Consider the following 20,723-nt stretch of genomic DNA (forward strand, 5'->3'; position numbering starts at 1 on the left):
CAGAGAAATTAACAGTTTTAAGGTTGTGCTCATTGCTGGTTGTTGGGTTTTTATGTTACTGTGATCTTAAGATCAGCAGAGACTGTGGAAGCTTCAGAACCGTTCACGTGGAGAAGTCTGTTTGACTCAACACAATGTTCAGGTCTCAAATGTTGCTGTTCTTCACTGCTGTTTTAAACACTTGTCCTGACCTGTGCCTCATGATTGTGGAGGTCTACAGAGAGTTCTCACTCCTACTGTAGCTACCTGGTGCTAAATATGTACAGTGAGTTATATTTACAATTATTTACAGAAATGTCAAAGCCAAAAAACAAAGTTCGCAGAGCTCTCTGTGAGAGGTTGGTTGGGAGTGGCAGAGGTGGACCAGCTGGGGCTGCTGACATCTTGGTATATATGGAGGAAGACGCTCCATCCTGTCCAATCAGGTGGCGACAATGAGTTGGAATGGCCCAAACCGTGCCAACCACCTGTGGCTCTACCCCCCCTCAGACACACCCACACAAAACACAGAGGAGGAGGAGAAAAAGACAACATAACAATAATAATACACATAATGACTCAGGTCATAACAATTATTTTACATCATCTGTTTGATCAAACCATGTGATAGTATGTTGTCTCTTTGTCTTACTCCAGTGGGAAGACGTGAGACTGTCCAGAGGTGAAAGAAACAGAGATGAGATCTGCTGCTGTTCTCCAGTTTTCATCAGCAAAGACTTTCCTGTAATCAACTGAGTCCTCATCTACGTGCTGTCAAAGACACAAGTCCCAGAGTCACTGCAACACTTCAGCAACCAGAGACGGAGCTGTTTTAACTATGTCTATTGTCATTCTTGACAACAAATTATCTATCGCTTATTTGAACATAAATGGTCTTAGAAAGAAGATTGATGACATCTCTCAGATGTTAACTCTTCATCAGATCCATGTGTTTGCTCTCTCTGAAACTAAGTTAGGCTCTGATGTTGGTGACAATAAACTAAATATTGAAGGTTATCATTTGTTCAGAAAAGACAGAAACACCTGTCGAGGTGGAGGAGGTGCAGCTCTTTATGTTCAAAGTCAGATTCCAGCTGAGATTCCAGCTGAAAAACAACATGCTATAACGACCAATGGTATAGATATTATTTGGGTTCAGATTGACATGCCTCCTGGCAAACCAGTTTTAGTGGGTTGTTGTTATAAACCACCACCTGTCAAACTAGTAGATTTGGATAAAATCTGCAAAGAGATAAAGGAAGTGTCTTGCAAAAACAAAGACATTTTTCTACTTGGGGACTTTAACATTGATTGGCTGTCAAATTCTATTCTGAAGAAGAAAATTGATTCCGTTCTCTCTGACCAGGGTCTGATCCAGATTATGACGCTTCCTACCAGGGTGACCACGAAGACATTAACTTGTATTGATCACATCTACACAAACGTTCCAGAACTTTGCTCTAATTTGACATCAACAGTCACAGGTTGCAGTGATCACAACCTGCTTACTCTCAGTGTGGACAGAACAGTACAGTACAGAACTAACCAGATCAGACCTTTAGCTAAAACAAACAGAGCAGTCCGTCTGAACGGCAACAAGAGAAGAACAGAGAAAACTCATGATGCCGTGACTCCTCACTTAGTTAACCGTGAAGGTCCATTCACATTTTTAAAAGTTGATGCTGCAAAAGTTGTAACTGTGTTGTCCTCACTCAGTTTCCCTGGAACAGATAAGATGGATGTTGCTAAACACCAGGTTAATTCCATATGTCATATAATAAACAAATGTGTGGAAAGTAAAAAATATTTTCCAGCTCAGTGGAAGAAAAATGCAGAGGACAGCAGACCTGTTAGCTGCCTCACTTTGTTAAGCAGAATCATGGAGAAAATCATGCTCGAACAGATTCAGCAGTACTTTGTGAAGAACAAACTCTTCCATAAGGATCAGTTTGCCTACAGACCAGAACCAGGTTCATCTGCCAGAACTGCTCTGGAACAAATAACAGGTCGCTGGTACAGAGACCTTGAGGAAAATAAACTAGTAGCAGCTGTGTCCCTGGATCTCAGCTCTGCCTTCAGTCTCATCAGTCACGATTTGCTCCTTGAGAAACTGAAATGTTGTGGATTTTCAGATTCAGCTCTTTGTCTGATGAGAAGTTATCTGTTCTGTAGAAAACAAACAGTTTACTTTAATGGCAGCTGCTCTGCATTGACCAACAATAACCATGGGTTAATACAAAGCACCTGCCTCAGTCCTCTGCTCCTCTGCATCCTTACAAATAATTTGCCCCATGTTTTAAACCATTCATCCATTTTTATGTATGAAGATGTTGTGATTGTGTATCACTCAGATCATCGTCTCTGCAGCTTAATCAGTGTGTTAGAAGATGAGTTACAGGCTGTGAGTGACTGGGGCCATAAAAACAACATGGTTTTAAAAATGGAACTAATGATAATTGGAAAAAGGAAGAGAAAATCAAAGTGTCCCAGACTCTCAGTAGAGGGGTGTGAGCTAAAACAAGTTGATCAGATCAGGTTATTAGGAGACAAACTCACAGATGAACTGAGATGTTATTACAAAGACAAAGAGGAGGACATTTCTAGTAGAGTGGCACCAAAGAGAATGAGGAAATGTTAAACACATATTTGTGTATATGTCCATTTGTGTTTATTCTCTTTTCTTACCTCAGAAATATATATATATACATACACATACACACACACACACACACACACACAAACACACACACACATACATACATACATATATACATACACACACATATGTATACATACACACACATATATATATATATACATAAACACACACCTGATCCTGCAGGCCCCCCAGAGCAGGGAGCAGTTCCATCCAATTACCACCCAATATCCTGCATCTGCACAACATGGAAGCTCTAGTCAGGCACCGTAATGGCTGAGATGAGCAGGCACATGGCTCAATACCTGAGCAGGGCCCAGAAAGGAATTGTCAGTGACACGAGAGTAGCAAAGCACCAGCTACTGGTAGATATAGCAGTCACTTGAGACTAAAAGACCAGACACATTAACATGTGCACCACCTGGATTGACTACAAAAAAGCCTATAACTCAATGCTTCACACATGGATCCTAAAAGCTTGGAACTATATAATTATAAGATTAGTAAAGAAATATGTGTGTGACGTTTTGACTGCATGTATTTTATTTTTCAACTTAGCAGTTGAGTGAAAAACTTTGCATCCCCTTATTTTGAAATGAGTAAAAGATTTTCTATCACTGTAACCTTACTGTGACATTTTTGTGCATGAAACTAACCCAGTTGTGTTATGTGTAAAGTCAATCAAATTGTTACACAACTGTAACAGACATTTTATGACAAAAGCTCTGAAACACAGGCACCATTGTTCCTCTGGCATCTGGCTATGAGGGTGTCTAAAAATGACACCAAAGGGGAGATGTGTAGGAGACACCAAAGGACATACAGTAATCAACATCACTGTAGGAAGCGTCATCTGAAGCTGTGGGATGACAAATGTGATTCATCTCTATCATGACCTTACTTAGTAATGATGCTTCCTAAATATTTATATTCATTTTGCCAAAACAAAAAAATGTGTCTGTTAAAAAATCTAAACTGCAAACATATAACCTGATAACTTATTATTCCCTTTCATTTTGTCCTATTTCTATGTAAGGATCCTAAAATTGAATGTTAGTTTTAATGTGTGTTCTATTGTTATGATTTAAATTGCATGTGTTTGATATTGCTTAGTAGGTTCATCCATTTATATTATATTGCTTATGCTGCAACAATTTTTCATAATGTTTGTATGTTTAATCTTTTTTATAGATTTTAAGTTGTGATATAAGATTAGAAGAAGAACAGTAACAAGAAGTGGAAGAAGAGTAAAGTAAAGATACCAGAGTTACTGTAGAAGAGATTTAAAGTACTTTTAAGAAACTGCACTGTAACCTGGTTTACGACTCATAAAACATGTGACACATTATAAGATAACAATTACTAGTTGCATTAAGATTCTTATTCAAATAGGACAACAGGTGCAATAGCAGGACCTTCCATTAGTGGAATGTATTCACTGATTGTGTTCTGGCTATGCTGAGACCAACTGTTAGTTCACTTGAGGTGAAACCGTGGCCTGACAGCAGTCTGCTTCCACGCTGACAGATGGCACCTTGTTCTAGGTTTTACACAAGGGCACCAGCCTCTAGTTGATTGTCACCACTAGTTTGTTTCGGTTGATTTAGTGTCTCGTGTCACCTTCTTTGAATAGGAATCATCTTTATGCATTGGCACAAAGATGCCTGTGAGGGAAGATTTGTTTGCTGTTTTACATGCTCTTTACTTTCATCAGTACATGCAAAAATTGTGCCTGTGTGTTCCTGGCTCCATACAACGGTCTGATAATACAGGCACACAGATACCTCAGTTCTACCACTCTAAGCTACCAGAACTGCACCACTGGACCTGTAGAAGTTTAGCTAACATCTTTTTAGGCTATACAAAGGTCCATCCACATTGTTCACCATGTAAACCATGTTGCAAAAGAATTTGTCTATATTCCTGTTCATCCTGACTCTTAGTACTAGTTAATGTTTACAGTCATTATTATCCTGTACCAGGAGCAGAAGAACTGGTCAAACAGCTTAATGTCTATAATATACAAACTGTATGACAACTAACCATGGAGAATGCTACTTCCACAGAAAAGGGTGGGATTTACAGGTGACCTCAAAGGTGATTTAAAAGCGAAGGCACAATTGCTGTCTTCCTCTTTCGTGCTTTGGTGTCTAAGGACATCCATTGGGTTAGAAAAACATGCTAAAATTAAAGTTAAAGTAGGTTGACTAGTATCACACGGTGAAAATAGTGCAGTCAAACAGTAACTAAAGTTGAAGTACAAAATTATTACCAGTAGAATGTACCATAGGTGTAAAGAATGAAACGATGGAAGTGGATAACCAGCAGCATGTTGTACATTTCCTGATTGAAGCAGAGCACGTGGAGCAGTATGGCCATTAGCCGGGCAAACATACAATATAGCTGTATTTTGTTTTTGGATTAATGTGAATTTTATATCTATCTATCCTAGGTTTTGTGTCCTGTCCTGTGTTATCTTGTGTTGTCTGTGTACACTGTCTGTCTGTACTGTTTTTCATCTGTAGAAATGACAATAAAAGCCAATTGATGTGATTTGATAGATTCAGGATTACTGGATGTAATGGGAGTACAGGTATTTAGCTTAAAAACATAAAAAAATCAGACTAAATTAGGCCACTGCTTATGTAGGTGATGAAGTACATATCACATTATGGAGGACACATTCTGGAAGTTTCTGCCATGTTTTAATGAAACTCTAAATTTAGAATATATTTGTAATCAGTACTTAGATGCAAGTCTTTACGATAAAGTAAAGAAAGCAACTGGTAAGGCCAAAGTGAAAAAAAAAGTTTTGAAAAGTCTTAAAGTAGCCCTGTTTATTTTTCATTTTGTATAATCTCCTTAGTTTCTGTTTTAAGGATGGTACGCTCGCCTCAGTTTGGAGTTAGTCACTTATACAGCCCATTCCTTAATCCGCAGAAAATGATCCAAGAGTTCCTTTGAACTATAGAAGACCATAGTACATTTATTAAAACATGAGTGTAATTACATTACCTGTTACATAAAGGTTTTTGACATAAGCTTTTAATAACAATTGAGCTAACAGCATAGGAAAGCACTATATGTTTCAAGTATATAGTGTATAGCTGGTGAGCTGGGTGTATTTGGTACTACTTTGTCCTAAGATGGCTGATATTTTTTTCCTTTTGCCTGGTTATGTAACCAGTGTCTTGTAAAGCCACAAAAGCTTTAGGTGTATGGCACACAAATAAAATACAAAGAAGAGGTGGTTCTAATGTTTGGAGACCCTATTTAAAATGAATCAGGTGGCCAAAATATTAGAACTACCTCTTTTTATAATGCACTCTGGTATGACTCCACAGCCCACTTTGACCTCAATGAGTAGTTATAACTTAGTAAAAGTAGAATCCCCAGCAGAGCTGCTGTATTGGATTGCATTATATTGTACTGGTGTACCTAATAAAGTGGCCAATGACTGTAAACTTTCAGGTGCATCTGCAGCTTCTTTTGCAGTTTATTGTTGTCTCTTTGTCTTATTACAGTGAGAAGTCCCACAGTAACTGCAACACTTAACTCCTCAAAGACAGACCAAGTAGAACCTGTGACAACCATCAGTCTGTGAACAGATATTAATGGATCATATATTTCAACTATGACTAGTTCAGATCCAGCTGATGACTCAGTGGACAAACAATTATCTATCACTCATTTGAACATAAATGGTCTTAAAAATAAGATTGATGATGTTTGTTACATATTAGCACATCACCAGATCCATGTTTTTGCTCTTTTTGAAACTAAGTTAGACTCCAGTGTTAAGACTGAACTAAATATCAAAGGTTATAATCTGTACAGGAGGGACAGAGATGGCAGCGGTGGAGAAGGTGTAGCTCTTTATATTCAAAGTCAGATTCCTGTTACTGAACGACCTGAGTTAAGGACTGATGGTATAGAGATTATTTGGATTCAGACTGACTTACCTAATGGTAAACCAGTTTTAGTTGGCTGTTGTTATAGACCACCAAATATAAAGAAAGTGTCTTAGGAAGAAAAATATATTTTTCTACTGGGGACTTTAACATTGATTGGCTTTTAAGTTCTTCTCTGAAGAAGAAAATTGCATCTGCCTTCTCTAGATGTGGTCTGACCCAGGTCATAGAGGTTCCTACCAGAGAAACGATAAAATCTGGTAAAAAGATATTAATGTGTACTGATGACATCTATACAAATGTTCCAGGGCTGTGCTTTAAGCTCAACTCAACAGTCACAGGTTGGAGTGATCATAATCTGATTAGTGTCTCTGTGAAACTAGTTGTACCAAAGGTTCAACCAAATATCATCATTCAGAGATCATACCAAGATTTTGATGAACAAAGTTACATTTGTGATATAAAAAGGGCACAGTGGACTCAGGTCTTTGATGAACTTGATGCTAAAACTACTTTAACTGTTTTTTTATATATATTTTGTCCAATACCAGACAGACATGCCCCTTTGATGATGTACATAATCAAAACTAATTGTTTACTGTGGCTGGATGATGATATAAAATCACTAATGTTTAAAACAGATGCTATAAAAACTATTAAATCAGCTAGTCTGTCAGATTGGCATGTGCACAAGGAGGTCAGAAAGAAGGTCACTAAAATAAGCAAGGACAAACAGAGAGAGGCTAATAGTGACAATAATCCACATGAAGTTGTTTAAATAATTAAATTACAAACTGATTTTGTTGGATATAAAGACAATGTGCTAATGGTAGACTCATTGTTACAGTTTCTTATGCAAAAAACAAATATGAGAAACAAACTATGTGAATTTGATGCTAAAAAAGTTCAATCGATGTTGTTGTGAAGCCAAACTGCTAAAAACACCTCTGCTCCCATAAGTCACATATTGAACAACATATTTGTTCCATCTCAGGAGAACGAATCTGCAACATTGGCAGACTCAGAGAACAGCAGACCTAATTTGCTTCCTGTGTTAAGTGGAATCATGGAGAGAATTTTGCTTGAGGAGACTGAAGAGTGTATTTTTACAGATAATCTCTACCCAGTCTGAATATGCTGTTGAACAGTTGGATAGTGAAAATATGATGTCTGGTGGGGGACTGACAAATAATGGTATATCTGGTGGGGTAGAGAAACGGAAAAAAATGAAAGCAGGTACACAAACATGAAGATTGAAAATATTTTATTTTTTTCTGCTAAACAAATCACATGCTGTGCCTTTCCAGTTAGAAAGTATCTGTTAGTTCTCGTTATTGTCCGATAGAGAAACCTGTTACTTTTTACAAAAAAAAGAAAAATCACTTCCCACATTTTGTCGTAGCAAATATCATGTTAGTAGATAAGTTTACTGAGAGCTCAATAGATGGGCACAGCGGATCAAGCTGATAGTGAATTTGAAGAATGTCCTCTGCTGGAGAAATGGCAAGTGACGTCAAATAGCCTCGTGCTTAGACACATAGTACAATTTTGCATTTGAACAGAGAATTACAGTTTGAATATTTTTGTTTTTTTAATCCAAATTCGAAAGAATGTTTGAAATTCAAATAAAAAGTGGCAGCCCTACCTTCTGACTGGAAATGTTTTCTTCTTTGGTGCCATTGCTTCTTGTGTCTGCAGAAGTAAGCAAAGATTAATTTCAGTGGGGGCCTGGGTGCTCTAAAATGAGAAGCTGCAGTGCAGTAGTACCAGATACACCCAGCTCACCAGGAGTGTCATGTTTATAGATGCAGCATATATTAGAAGGCTGCCTTTTTATGAAATAAACACCTAAAAATAAAACTGTTAGCTATAGGTTATAAAAAAGACCTGTATTCTGTAACTTTTACTGAGAGAAAGATTTGAGGCATGAACAGTTTCTCCTTTGTGATGTTTTCAGGTCAGAAACTTACAGCAGATTGTGACGGAACAAGAAATTGGCTTTAAACCTTAAAGACGAGCATGTATGAGCACGATCTATGAAAGAAAAAAAAAAATTAGGAGCCCCAATAAGTTCCAGCCCACAGACAAGGAGAAAGGCATCAGTGTGAAGTAGGAGACAAAACATTTGAGCATATAAACTTAGGAAATATTAACCTATTTAACAATATGCATCTTTTTTAAAGGAAAAGAGAAAATATTTATATGCTTCTAAGAAATTTTAAAGAATGTAAAATAAATTCCTAATAGAGTTTATAAAGTTTATATAAAGCTCAGGGTGATTTTATGTCTTTAAGTATGAAGTGCGTGTATTTAGAACTGCTTTATATTAAATATAAAAATATTACTGACATTGAAAAATGAAAAAACAGTCTTTTCACAAATGTTTGTCTTCATTTAATAATACCCAAATCTGAACCTTTACTTTACTATTGAGCTTTTGGGGTATTCCACAATTCTCACAGCTTCTTTGGTTTGTAGGAGTTTTTTTATTTAAAAGTTAATGAAAAGTGGTTGCAGGAATAAACGCTTAACACTTTGAGTGTGGAAAAAGTGACTTTTGTTTTATTTAAACAAGCCTTAATTCCTTTGGATTAGACTAATGGTGAAAAGAAATAAACCATTCAATATATGAAACTACAATTGTCAGCCTACAGAGACTTTTCCACGATGACAAAAGCTTTAAAAACAAAGAGCTATTGCTTTTCAATGCAGTTAGAGGCAGGAAGAGTTTGATAAACTCATTCTGATCTTGATCCATAAAGTGAAAATGAACAACATCTTGTCATCAGTAATAGACTTTTATAGGAAATGACGTCTCATTTCTCTCGAAACATTTTACTCAGTTCCTCTTTCCTCTCATCTTTTGGTTGGTGAGGAAAACGAGGACACAGCTAAAAAGGTGACAAGCAGTACGGTGTTGAGTCATCTTCTGCTGCCATCGTTAAAATCACACAGGATCAACATCAACTTTCACTTTGTTTCAGAAAGTTTCTGAACACGAGGGGGAAAAAACCCGAACTGGATCACTGACTGGACTGGACTATTTAGACTTGATTCCGTGAGTAAAAGCCGCTGTACAATAGTTACTATTCTGGTGCATTTTAGAGGTGAAATGTTGATTTGAGCTGAAACCAACTGATGTTGTTTTTGGAGTTAAACTGAGTCTTCCAGGAGCAGAAACCCTGAAGTGGATCTTTGTCCTCTGAGGTCTTCCTGCTGAGCTGGTTGATGGCCCATGGAATTTGTGTAATATTGTTGAGTTTTTCAGAGTAATGTTAAACCTATGTCCTTAGTGAGACTTGATGTAACCGAACTAAACCAAACTAAAAACTGATTACTAACGTTAACCAAATGTTGCATCTCAGCAGAGAAACTGTCCTCCTCCAACCAAAGCTAAAGAATCCAGTCTCCCTGTGGACCAGTGCAACACACAGGTAAAATAAGCAAAACATGGATTGATGTTACTGGAAATACTGCATTCAGTTCAAGTACAGAAGTATTGCCAATAGTATGTACTACAATGATCAAATGTAACTTGATGGAAGTGGACAATAGTGGACATGTGGCTGTAGCAGAGTAGGTGGAGCTATATAAACAATCTCCTGTTGGATGAAACAAGAGTGAATGTATTCTACTGAATGATCCACTGCTCACGTGCCACGACATGTCTTACTGTGGACAAGAGGTTTTGCAAGTTTCTGTTGTCTTCTCCAGAGAGAGAAAAAATATCTTCTTCTCTTTGTTGGGGAGTGGGTATTTTAGCTTTTATGTGACATTTATGTGTTAGGACTGAGCCAGGAAACATGAGGAGACATAGGAGGGGTTTAACATGTCACGTGACATGTGCTGTCACTGCTCAATACCCAGGGTGCTTCAGTACTGTTGTCAGTATAAGCTTTTAAAGTTGTATGTTAGAAACCAAAGAGGTGTTAAATGCAGTGGGACGTGTTTGAAAAAACTAAGATCAGAATTTTTGTATTTCTTTATTGACAGTAGTATTAACATTTCCCTGTCACTGCACCTTTAACTCTGACTGGTTTGCTGTGACTAACGAGTTTTATCACAGTTTGACTCAAGCAAGTGTAAAAAAACATCACTCAGTTTACAAATCAGACAATGAGGCTGAAAACATGGCAGAAGGCTAAACTATGCCATACTGCATTTTTAAATAGTTTTTTTTAATCATTTCTGTGGTCAGGATGTCTTGGGTGGGGCTGAGCGGAAGCTTGACTCACTGGAGTCACTAACCAGAACTCGCAAAAGCCCTGTTTCACAATCTCATGGAGATTTCGGACACCACAACTAAAACTGCAGCAGTTTTCAACAAATGTTGTGTAACCCACATGGTATGAGAGTACATGAATACAGTAGATTTCTGAAAAACGTTCTAATATCGTCCATTCAGTGGGTAAGTTAGTTCGAGAGTGAATCAGTGGCCATTTAACGAATGGAGTTTCCCATGATTATCACGGCTCGACAGAGACATGAGTCCACAAGTTAGTCCCAGTAAGTTCAGATGCATGTGATGACAGCAGAACCAAGAGTAGAAGGGTCAGAGGGTCTGTCTACAGCATATATGAAAGATGTTGTACAAACGTATTTTTTGAGGAGGGGTTTCTGTTCAGGATTAGTGTTACGAGCTGTAGCCACTCAAGGAGCCTGGGTTAGTTGTCTGGATTTCATTTGAAGTAACTGTGTATATCATGTGCAGTAGATGGTGGTCAGCCAGCCCTTTCTACACAGAATTGATGTGAGTCACCATCATGAAAGATGTAAAAAACCTTTTCTGGTTCACGTCCCCAAAACTAAACTTTCCTCTGTCTCTGTGCCCGACTTGTAAAAGAAGTTTAAGATTACAGTTGTCTTCTTGTCCTATTCAAAGTCCTCTGTGTTAATGTTGCTTTAGTCAGATTGGTAAACCTTTTAGAGCTGTGGTTGTTGTGTGTGTTGAAGCAGAGGGCAGACAAATGCTGTAGCCTGACCCCTGGATTACTGAGTTCAGAAGAGTGTGGGTGAGTTTTGTGGATGTGGACAGAACAGTGTTAAGTTGACATAAGTACCTGCTCTGCTACAGTTTTAGTTTCAGTTCATGAGAGCTGTAGTTTTTCAGATTAGTAAAATCATTAAGGTTTCAACTTCAACAGCTTGTGCTGAGGTAGTTTGTATTAGAACAAGAAGCAACACACTGGGAGAACACCGGTTTACTTTTCTGTGGTGTGACAAACTTAGAACACATGTTCATTTCTGCTTTTCAGTGACTTTCAGAGACATGAACAATGGCTGTCACATGCTGCCTCATTGACTCATTAGGACAAGTCACACATCCTGCAGAAATTACCTGGTGGTTTTAACCCTGTAAACCCTAACTCAACCAATAAGAACCAGAAAATTCACATTTTAAGAATGCATTGAAATTTGGTTGGATGAGGTAATTGTAGGTTGGTAGATCCACGTTCTCTGTTTTGCTTTCAGTTTGCTAAATGACTAAGGTAATTGTATTTTCAGGTGTACTTGTAACTTACTATGAAGTACTCTGTCTCAGGATTTCAAACAACAAAATCATTAAGTATAACACACAACACTATTATTTAAGTTGGGCCGACAAATATGACATTTCCTGCAACTTTGAACGTGTCGTAACGGGATTGACAAAAGGTGCCAATATCAATTTTGCTAGCGTTTATAGCGTTAAAAATACGATCGTTGAAATAGTACAAAAACAATGCAGAAAACTTAGCACGAGAAAAACAGCGAACACGATGTAAGTCAGTTTTTTCTTTGAATGTATTTGGGCCCTGACCCGGATTGTGCGTGTAACAGCGGTGGACAGTTCAGTCCACAGCAGAACTCCAGTACAGTTTTTCCCCACAGCCCCAATCGGTTGAGTTCGTTTCAGTTTTTATCAAATTAAACAAAGAACCTCCTAATATCCGGTCCGGGTTTTCCCTCGGATCCACCCACAAACAAACTAAACCAGGAAAAGAAGGTCAAACCCACAGCGTCTACGATCGCGTCCAGAGTATTCAGTTATTCAGTGTATTTACAGTATTAATAGTGTACTCAAAGTACCAGAATCCGCAGTGTAGTCCGTGATATTGGCCGTTGCTTCACCCAAAGCCGCGAGTCGTAACGAGATCCTCGTGGGGACACACAACCAACTCTCCAGGACCGGACGACTCTGAGCTTGTCCTCAGCATAGACGACCACCTCTCGGACGACCGTGCGGTAAAACGTCGTCTTCATTTCTCCTTCACGATCTCCACCACACCACAGCCTTATGTTTTACTAGAAATACATTTCCTTTGCGCAGGATTCACGCTGCACGGAAAAATCTCGGTGTTGTGATTGGCTGCTGCAAGTCATGTGGGGCGGACATGTATGTGATGGCGTCATCAGTAACTTGAACAACAGGCCCACACAAACCCATCGCCTTGAAAACAGTTACTTGTGTAACTGTAATATTTCGAACTTCCATTATACATGACTTTCTCCTTTGGTCACATTATCATAGTTTATTAACCACACCCCCAAATTTTATCACTGCGCATTATATGGTAAATGTTCTGCACTATATATATATATATATACACACTATATAGTGCTTTGCTATCTATTGGCACTCAAAGCTCTTTACACAGCTTCTCATTCACCCATTCGAACTCACAATCACACATACACTGATGGGGAGCTGCTATGCAGCAGGCCAACACTCACCGGGAAAGCAGAGGGGTGGAAAAGAAAACAGGCCAGGGAGGGTGAGAAGATTCAAGCCGGATCTCGCAACGTGAGGTCTCCGGAGAACGAGATGGACGAATTTTACTGCACTGGTGACAAAGGAAAATAGAGAGTGTAGGCTAATGTGTTTCACAGAGACATGGCTGCAGGACAGTCCACAGCTGGACACATGTCCAACACATGCATCAGTATTGACGGCTTCAGCAAAGTGCAGGTGGATCGGAAGAGAGAAGAAAGAGGAAAGGAGGCCTCGTCATGTACATCAACAACAGGTGGTGTTGTACTGGTCATGTTAGTGTTAAAGAAAGAGTCTGTTGCCCGGACATCGAACTGTTGTCCTTACTATATGCCCAGAGAGTTCTCACCATATTGATTGCTGTCTATATCCCTCCCTCTACCTCCTCAGACGGCACATGTTAGGTCTACACTCAGTCGCAGCCAGACTCGACATCCTGACGCCCTCTTTATGATCTCCGGTGACTTTAATCATGCAACCCTCTTCAAGACCCTCCCCACCGTCACACAGTATGTGGATTATCACACCAGGGGGGGGAAGACACTGGACCTGATGTACTCAAATGCTAAAGAGGCCTACAGCTCCTCTCCCCTTCTGCCCCTGGGCAGGTCTGACCACAACCTGAACCACCTCCTACCTGCGTACAAGCCCCTGGTTCAACGGCAGCCTCCCACCACCAAAACAGTAAAAAGATGGTCTGAGGGAGACACAAATGTCCCGCAGGAATGTTTTGAGGCCACGGATTGGAAAACACTCTGTGAGACACATGGTGAGGACATTGATGAACTGACAAGCTGCATTACAGATTACATCCACTTCTGTGTTGACATCTGTGTACCAAAAAAAAACTGTCCACTGCTTCCCAAACAACAAGCCAATGAGAAGTAGGCAGTGTTCAGGTCAGGTGACAGGGAAGCAGTGAGGGAGGGCCAGAGTCTGTCGTTAAATATCAAAGAGGGGAAGGAAGCTTACAGGAGGAAGCTTGAACACAGTTTCCAACAAACGGATACCAGAGCAGTCTGGTTATCACTGGATAAAAGACCAGCAGCCAGAGTACAGAGAGGAGTGTGGATAGAGCTAATGTTTTTAACACCTCCTTCAACAGATTTGATGTGCGTCATATCCACTCCCCCCCCAAGGCGCTTCAACACAGACGCCCATGTCTCGCCCATGGATGACTCTGACAGCACTCCTGATGGAGTGAGCCCCAGGGTACTGAAAGCCTGTTCCCCACATCTATGTGGTGACTACGGACCTGTGGGTCTAACTCCCCGCATCATGAAAGTGTTGGACAGACTAGTCCTGGACTTCCTTTGGCCCGTGGTGAAACCATCTCTGGACCCCCTCCAGTTTGCTTATCAGCCTCAGCTGGGGGTGGAGGACACCCTCATCCACCTGGTACACCACTTCTACACCCACCTGGACAAGCCTGGTGGGTCTGTAAGGATTATGTTCTTTGACTTCTCCAGTGCTTTTAACAAAATCCAGCCTGTCCTGCTGGGGGAGAAATTAAAGAACATGCTCGTAGACACAAAAAAAAAAAAACGGAAAACAAAAGAAAATGGTGGTGAACTTCAGGAAGTCCAGGACTCCTGTCAATGCTCTTTTCATAAGGGGAGAGGGGGTGGAAGTAGTTTCGGAGTAAATATACTTGGGTGTCCACCTGGACATAAACTGGACTGGTCAGTTAATGCATTATCAATATACAGGAAAACAAAGAGCAGGCTGTATTTCCTAAGGACAGTAAGGTCCTTTAACACCTGCAGCACCATGCTGTGGATGTTTTATGAGTCTGTGGTAGCCAGTTCCATCTTCTATGCTGTGTTTTGATGGAGCAGCAATATGAAGGTGGCAGACAGTAACAGACTGGACAAACTAATAAGCAGGGCTGGTTCTGTTCTGGGGGAGAAGCTGGACCCTCGGTTTTCTGTGGCTGAGAGGAGAATGTTGTCCAAACTCATCTCAATCCTGGACTTTCCCTCCCACCCACTCCACTGTGTGCTGGCTGCACAGAGGAGCACTTTCAGCCAGAGACTGATCACAGTCAAGTTCTCCACAGAACAACACAGGAGATCCTTTCCCCCAGTGGACATTAAACTGTTCAGCTCATCTCCCTTCTGTGAAAAAGAGGGGGACTAAATGGTCCAAAAGAAAAAATAGTATTGTTTTTATTTCATTTATGTTAGTTTCTCTAACAAGAAAATACAATTTCCCTATAGGATCAATTAAGTTGATTGGATCTTGAATCTTGAATATTGTTATATTGTAAAAGTAGTATTTTATACCACAATACTCTCTTAGTATATGCTGTATTACTAAGGTAAGCACTTAAAATCGGCAGACCCCACCAATCCACCCCTCCCATCTCTCTCTGTGCTGTGCAGAGGAAAAAGTGACAGAAAATCTTAATCCTCCTCCTTAGCAGATGTCAGCAGAGGATTTTTCAAGGGCATAAAACGGTTAATGGTTAATTGCGGCACTGGGTTTATGAATTGTACCAAGATGCTTTGACCCAATTATTCTTTCCTAAGTGGCCCTGTTAATATTGCCTGCTACTGGTGTATTATTGTCATTGCCTTATTTGTTGGTACTGTTTAAAGGTATCTTCACTCAAAAACAATAAATAAATGAGTTTGCTTGCCCTGCAATTAATGCACATTGTTGATAACTGAATAAGTTAACAGAATAATGTAAGTTAAGACAGCTACTGGATTTCACAGGATGTAGAATATGTTTTTCTATTCCCAGCTCCTCTTGTTCATGTGCTAATCTGTCCTTGGGTCAGCACCATGCATGGCAGCCATCATCACCAGAGATAAACGTTGTAAAGCCCTGTGTAAGCACACTATAACCACTTTTTTTCTCATATAGAGGCTGTGATTTTTTTCTATTAGTTAGTACCAGCTCCTGTCCACAGTACCATGCTAAGATTAGCCCATGTTCACTGTCAACTTCTTGAATAAAAGAAGAACTTTTACATGCATCTGCAGCTACTTTGGTCCAAAAATCAAATGTGCTAAGGTTCTGCTGTTGGTGTAATTTACTGTGTCGGTCAGTCCAGGTGTTCTCTGGAATACATCAGTAGCTTCCTCCTCGTTCCACTGACCACCCTGTTCCTTTCTTACAGATCCACAGATACTACAGAGGCTTCAGAGGTTGTCACCAGCTGGACAGGCAGAGTTGAACTCAGCACAACCTTCAGGTCAGTAAAGGTTTACACATACATTCACTCAGAGCTGCTTACAAGCAACGAGTACACACCAGGACCAAGTTGGGGTTCAGTGTTTTGCTTAAGGAGGGTTAGGAGGGACAGCGAATTGAGCCACTGACAGTGTGGTTTGTGGACAACCGCTCTACCACCTGGGGTACAGCAACTGATCCTGTTTAGTTTTTAAAGGCCTGCACCCTGGTCACATTTAGCTATTTTTTTATTTTTGTTTATCTGAATCCTCTGGCCAATCCGTAATCCTAACAAAATGGACCTGAGTTTGGGGACTATTATGTTTGGGGTGACATCCATAACAACAGTCATCATGGAAGCTCAATTGGTTTTCTACCATCACCTGACACTTGTCAGGGGTGTATGTTCCTGGGCTGTCGGTTTCTGTCTCGTAAGCCCCCTCCTCTGACTCATGGTATCTGCAGGTCACTCACAATTGTTGCTCAACTCTTCAGATCAAGTTTTTTGTTTTAAATAGATAGAAACTTAGTGTGCAGCAAGTTAATAACAGCGTGGAGGAAAATTGAGGTTCTGTGCGGCCGTAATGTCAGTTGATGGAAAACAAATCCTGAGGAATTGTTCTCTGTTAATCAGGAAACAATTATTTAGTTGATGGTACAAAATGCTAATTTCTCATTAACTAAAATGATTTCTCATTTCAGAGGCTGCTCCCTGACTGAGGTGCTGCTTCCTGTTACTGCCAGAGAATAAATCAACCGACACGTACCGAACTGATCTGTCGATGTTCCAGCAAACAGCCTGACAGTGTGTTGTTGTAATAACAGTAGCAAAGACTTGTGTGAACTAACATGGCTTATTATGTCTCCTGTCCTCCCCCTGTGGTTCACCCCATCCATTTATCTATTGCTCATTTGAACATAAATGGTCTTAGAAATAAGATTCCTTACATTTATCAAATATTAACAGCTCGTCAGATTCATGTGTTGGCTCTCAGTGAAACTAAGTTAGACTCCAGTGTTGACAACACGAGACTCGGTATCAATGGTTACCGTTGTTTCAGGAGGGACAGAGACAGCAATGGTGGAGGTGTAGCTCTTTATGTCTCTGCTCTCAGTCCATTTATGTCACAGTCTGACTTACGTTACAATCTGTGGTTCCCTGACCTAGAGATGCTTTGGGTTGAAGTTCAGCTCCCTGGTACTAAACCAGTTTTAGTGGGTTGTTGTTACAGGCCACCAGATGCTGAACCAGAGTATTTGAAAAAAATCTGCAGTGTGATGGAAATGGTGTCTCAGGAAGACAAAGACATTTTCCTACTGGGGGACTTTAACATTGACTGGCTGTCAGTTTCTGCTCAGAGGAATGAAATAGCTCTATCTTCCTATAGATGTGGTCTGACCCAAACCATGACCCTTTATACCAGGCAGTCGATAAACCAGTTTGGTCAAAGCACGTCAACATGTATTGATCACATCTACACAAATGTTCAGTGCCTTTGCTCTAACTGGACCTCAACACCCACAGGTTGTAGTGACCATAATCTAGTTGGTGTCATTGTGAAAAGGCCCCTGTACTCATACCCATGGTACTAAGTAACTGCACCCCATAAAGAAAGCCTGTTTGCCACAACTACATCAGGTCTGAACCAGTGAATTTTAAAAATGAATGAATGTCCCAGATTCTCTAAAGTTGCATGTATGTGGCAGTTATAGAAGAAATTGGTTTGTGCGACTGGTTGTTGAGGTCCAATGATTCTAAAATCCATACAAACACACAGAGATTTATAACCACAGATTCAATGCACAGTTGATTCAGATCGTTCATAATATTTGGATATTTCGTGTCCCAAAGCATCATGCAAAATACAGGAAGATTAACTAAAAGCACACATTACACCATGAATCACAGACATTTACTTCATCAGACCTCAGAGATAAGGAGCTGCAGAACAATCTGTGATATTTAACCAATGACGTCCACTTAGGACCCAGCCTCTGATTCAGCTGTCTGACAAACTGAGGGACAGAGGAATTTTTAAATCTTTTGTTAGATGGAACCAGCTGATGTTCCTCCAATAACACATAAGAAGGTCTGTTGTGATACAATGAACCAAAGACGTCTTCTCAGTAAATCCTGTCTGAAAGCTGGACTCTTAAACATGAAGGAGTAACGTCAACTAATGTACTTTTTACTTGTATCCAGTTACATTTCACTTTTACTTGAATTATCATTAATTGAAGTAACAGTACTTTAACTTAAGTGAACATTGTTTGCTATGTTTATCTATGTATAGATTCAGATGTATTGTCTTTTATTTGATGGTGTTTTGTCTATTGTCCACCCTGAGCATTGCCTTCTCCGGCAGTTAATAAAGACTTGGTTCAGTAAAACTGATGTCTGTCAAACTTTTGAATTTCCTCATGCTCTTCCTGGTGGGGAAATACACTCAATGTTTTCTGATGCTGGTTGACTGCTCAGAGAAGATGTTCTCAGCCTGTCTCATCCAAAATGGAGTCCGAAGAACAGAGAAACAGAAGTCCAAACAGGAAAATGAACTGCAGGCTTGCTGTCCAGGAGCAACAACAAAGATGAACTACCAGGAAGCTGTGGGGAAAGCTGGGTTTAAATAAACAGGGAACATGTGAAACTAATTAAGGGCTGATGGTGAGTGGTAAAGTGACTGAAGAGGCTAAAGACAGGAAGTAGTGCTAGTGGACTGCAAAATAAAAGCTGGAAACAGGAAGTGAAGCTGGGGAAACTGACAAACTAAATTCGGAACAGGATCGTGTCATCCCCCCACCCAGCCTCGATCTGCTGAGAGGCTTAATGTTGCAAATCTGTCACCATGCTGAATAAACTTCTGATCTACTCACAGTAGAAGCAACACCCTACTTTCTTCTAAACTCCCTCCAACAGACCCTGATCCTAGAAACAACATTGACAGAAACACCAAACCTATAACTTATCAACACAAAACTAATCAAATGGTCACATATAAAATCATATAAGAAATACCTTCACCAAAATTGTTAATGCTGATGTTTTTCTACAGCTCCACGATAGAATCAGTCCTCCCTTTCTCTGTAATGTTTTCATTCAGCTCTCCACAGCTGACAACCACAGGCTACAACATACAATGGACACAATGAAATCACTTTGCTTAACAATTGATAACAATGAGCTGTGAAGGCAAAGTGGTGGGTTGTACAGGTGAAGCTGCAGGTGAGTTGGATAAACGCTGATGCAAACTGACTGTTGCAGACAGCAGAGCTTCTCTTTCACTGCTGCTTTAGGTGAAGTCTGTTCCGGGTGAGTACAAACACACACCAAACACGAAGATAAGAACACTACTTATACCGCAATTATATTGTATTGTAAGTTTAAGAACAGCAATCAAGTCAGCAGATATTATAAATATATTATATTAATACACATGAAATGATGAATAACATGGGCTTTGATGAAGATTAAGTCATTTTGGCTTCAAGCATTTACCCCCAGGTGTATTTTTACTTTTTGGTAGGAATATAAACTGTTCAGGGCATGCAATAAGAGTAAAGTTATTTGGATTAATGATTGGATGCGCACTGTTTGCCTTTTTAAAGATTTTTAGAAATAAATATCACTCAGCTGTTTTATTCAAGAACAAAACTAATGTGTGAACATTCTTCACTTTCTGCATTGTCTCCAGTTTTAGTAGCAGCAAGTATCTCGTGATGATACAGTTTCATTGCTTTTATTAAAGGTTTTCTTCAATAACCAAGCTTCACGGAGCTTCAATGGTTTTTATTGAGCTCACAAATATTGGTTGGAGCTGAAGAAAGATATTGAATGATTTGGGCATTAAGATAAATACAAACTGTTAGGATTCATTACTGATCATATCTACCCTCAATTTTCAGGACTGAGACCAGACATTATCATCACTGACTAATAACTCATGTGATGTCTCTCTCTGTAATGAAATATGTAAATGTCTAGGCAAACTTAACAGAACCCATATATAAAAACCTCCTATATATAAAGAGTGCAATATGTGGAGCAACTTGATTGATAAACATCGAGGCAGGAGACAGAAGTGAAATTGAAAGAATATGTCAATAAGCTAATGTGTTCAGCATCTTAATTTGGTGAGGTAACTTACAAACTCTGGGCTGTCATTAGTCCTGGAGTACATTGAAGATAGTGAGTAAGATGGCCACCGGTCTGTTAAACAAAAAATAGTGAGGGAGGATGGGGACATGA

The 20,723-nt window shown here is 39.7% G+C and overlaps 2 protein-coding genes and 1 long non-coding RNA gene across 19 annotated transcripts in view; 2 read left to right on the forward strand and 1 right to left on the reverse strand.

Annotated features, from left to right (window-relative positions):
* Nucleotides 1-1,080, forward strand: part of LOC137102115 (uncharacterized) — a 2,121-nt gene extending 1,041 nt beyond the window's left edge. Inside the window, exons 2-3 of the long non-coding RNA XR_010911195.1 lie at nucleotides 293-425; nucleotides 637-1,080. This is a non-coding gene — a long non-coding RNA (uncharacterized lncRNA). The remainder of the gene's footprint in view (nucleotides 1-292; nucleotides 426-636) is intronic.
* Nucleotides 1-12,756, reverse strand: part of LOC137102108 (C-1-tetrahydrofolate synthase, cytoplasmic-like) — a 21,069-nt gene extending 8,313 nt beyond the window's left edge. The window contains exons 1-3 of the mRNA XM_067481272.1: nucleotides 12,616-12,756; nucleotides 8,192-8,238; nucleotides 2,810-2,940 (exon numbers count right to left, since the gene is read on the reverse strand). The gene's annotated coding sequence lies outside the window, so the exon portion shown is untranslated. The remainder of the gene's footprint in view (nucleotides 1-2,809; nucleotides 2,941-8,191; nucleotides 8,239-12,615) is intronic.
* On the forward strand, nucleotides 9,421-18,872 carry LOC137102110 (uncharacterized). 17 transcript variants are annotated; one of them, XR_010911185.1, is made up of 6 exons: nucleotides 9,421-9,445; nucleotides 9,531-9,604; nucleotides 9,912-9,980; nucleotides 13,688-16,133; nucleotides 16,425-16,499; nucleotides 17,180-18,872. XR_010911185.1 is itself a non-coding variant. In XM_067481279.1 (5 exons), exons 2-5 carry the CDS (start codon nucleotides 13,404-13,406, stop codon nucleotides 17,191-17,193), a joined length of 618 nt encoding a protein of 205 aa, XP_067337380.1. In that variant the 5' UTR covers nucleotides 12,472-12,771; nucleotides 12,857-13,403; the 3' UTR covers nucleotides 17,194-18,872. The 17 variants fall into 17 exon arrangements, 1 of the variants encoding a protein (XP_067337380.1); XR_010911187.1 differs by having other exon boundaries at nucleotides 9,431-9,445; nucleotides 9,915-9,980; XR_010911182.1 differs by lacking the exon at nucleotides 9,421-9,445 and having other exon boundaries at nucleotides 9,452-9,604.
* Nucleotides 18,873-20,723: the final 1,851 nt, after the last annotated feature.

This window comes from Channa argus, chromosome 17 (genome assembly GCF_033026475.1).
Source record: "Channa argus isolate prfri chromosome 17, Channa argus male v1.0, whole genome shotgun sequence".
Lineage (NCBI taxonomy): Eukaryota > Metazoa > Chordata > Actinopteri > Anabantiformes > Channidae > Channa > Channa argus.

Coding starts and splice junctions, on each gene's coding strand:
- LOC137102110 (XM_067481279.1), top strand. CDS start 13,404: ATGTGTTTCACAGAGACATGGCTGCAGGACAGTCCACAGCTGGACACA. Junction 13,554..13,687: donor GTCATGTACATCAACAACAG/GTGGTGTTGTAC, acceptor CTACCTCCTCAG/ACGGCACATGTTAGGTCTAC. Junction 14,067..16,424: donor AACACTCTGTGAGACACATG/GTGAGGACATTG, acceptor CCTTTCTTACAG/ATCCACAGATACTACAGAGG.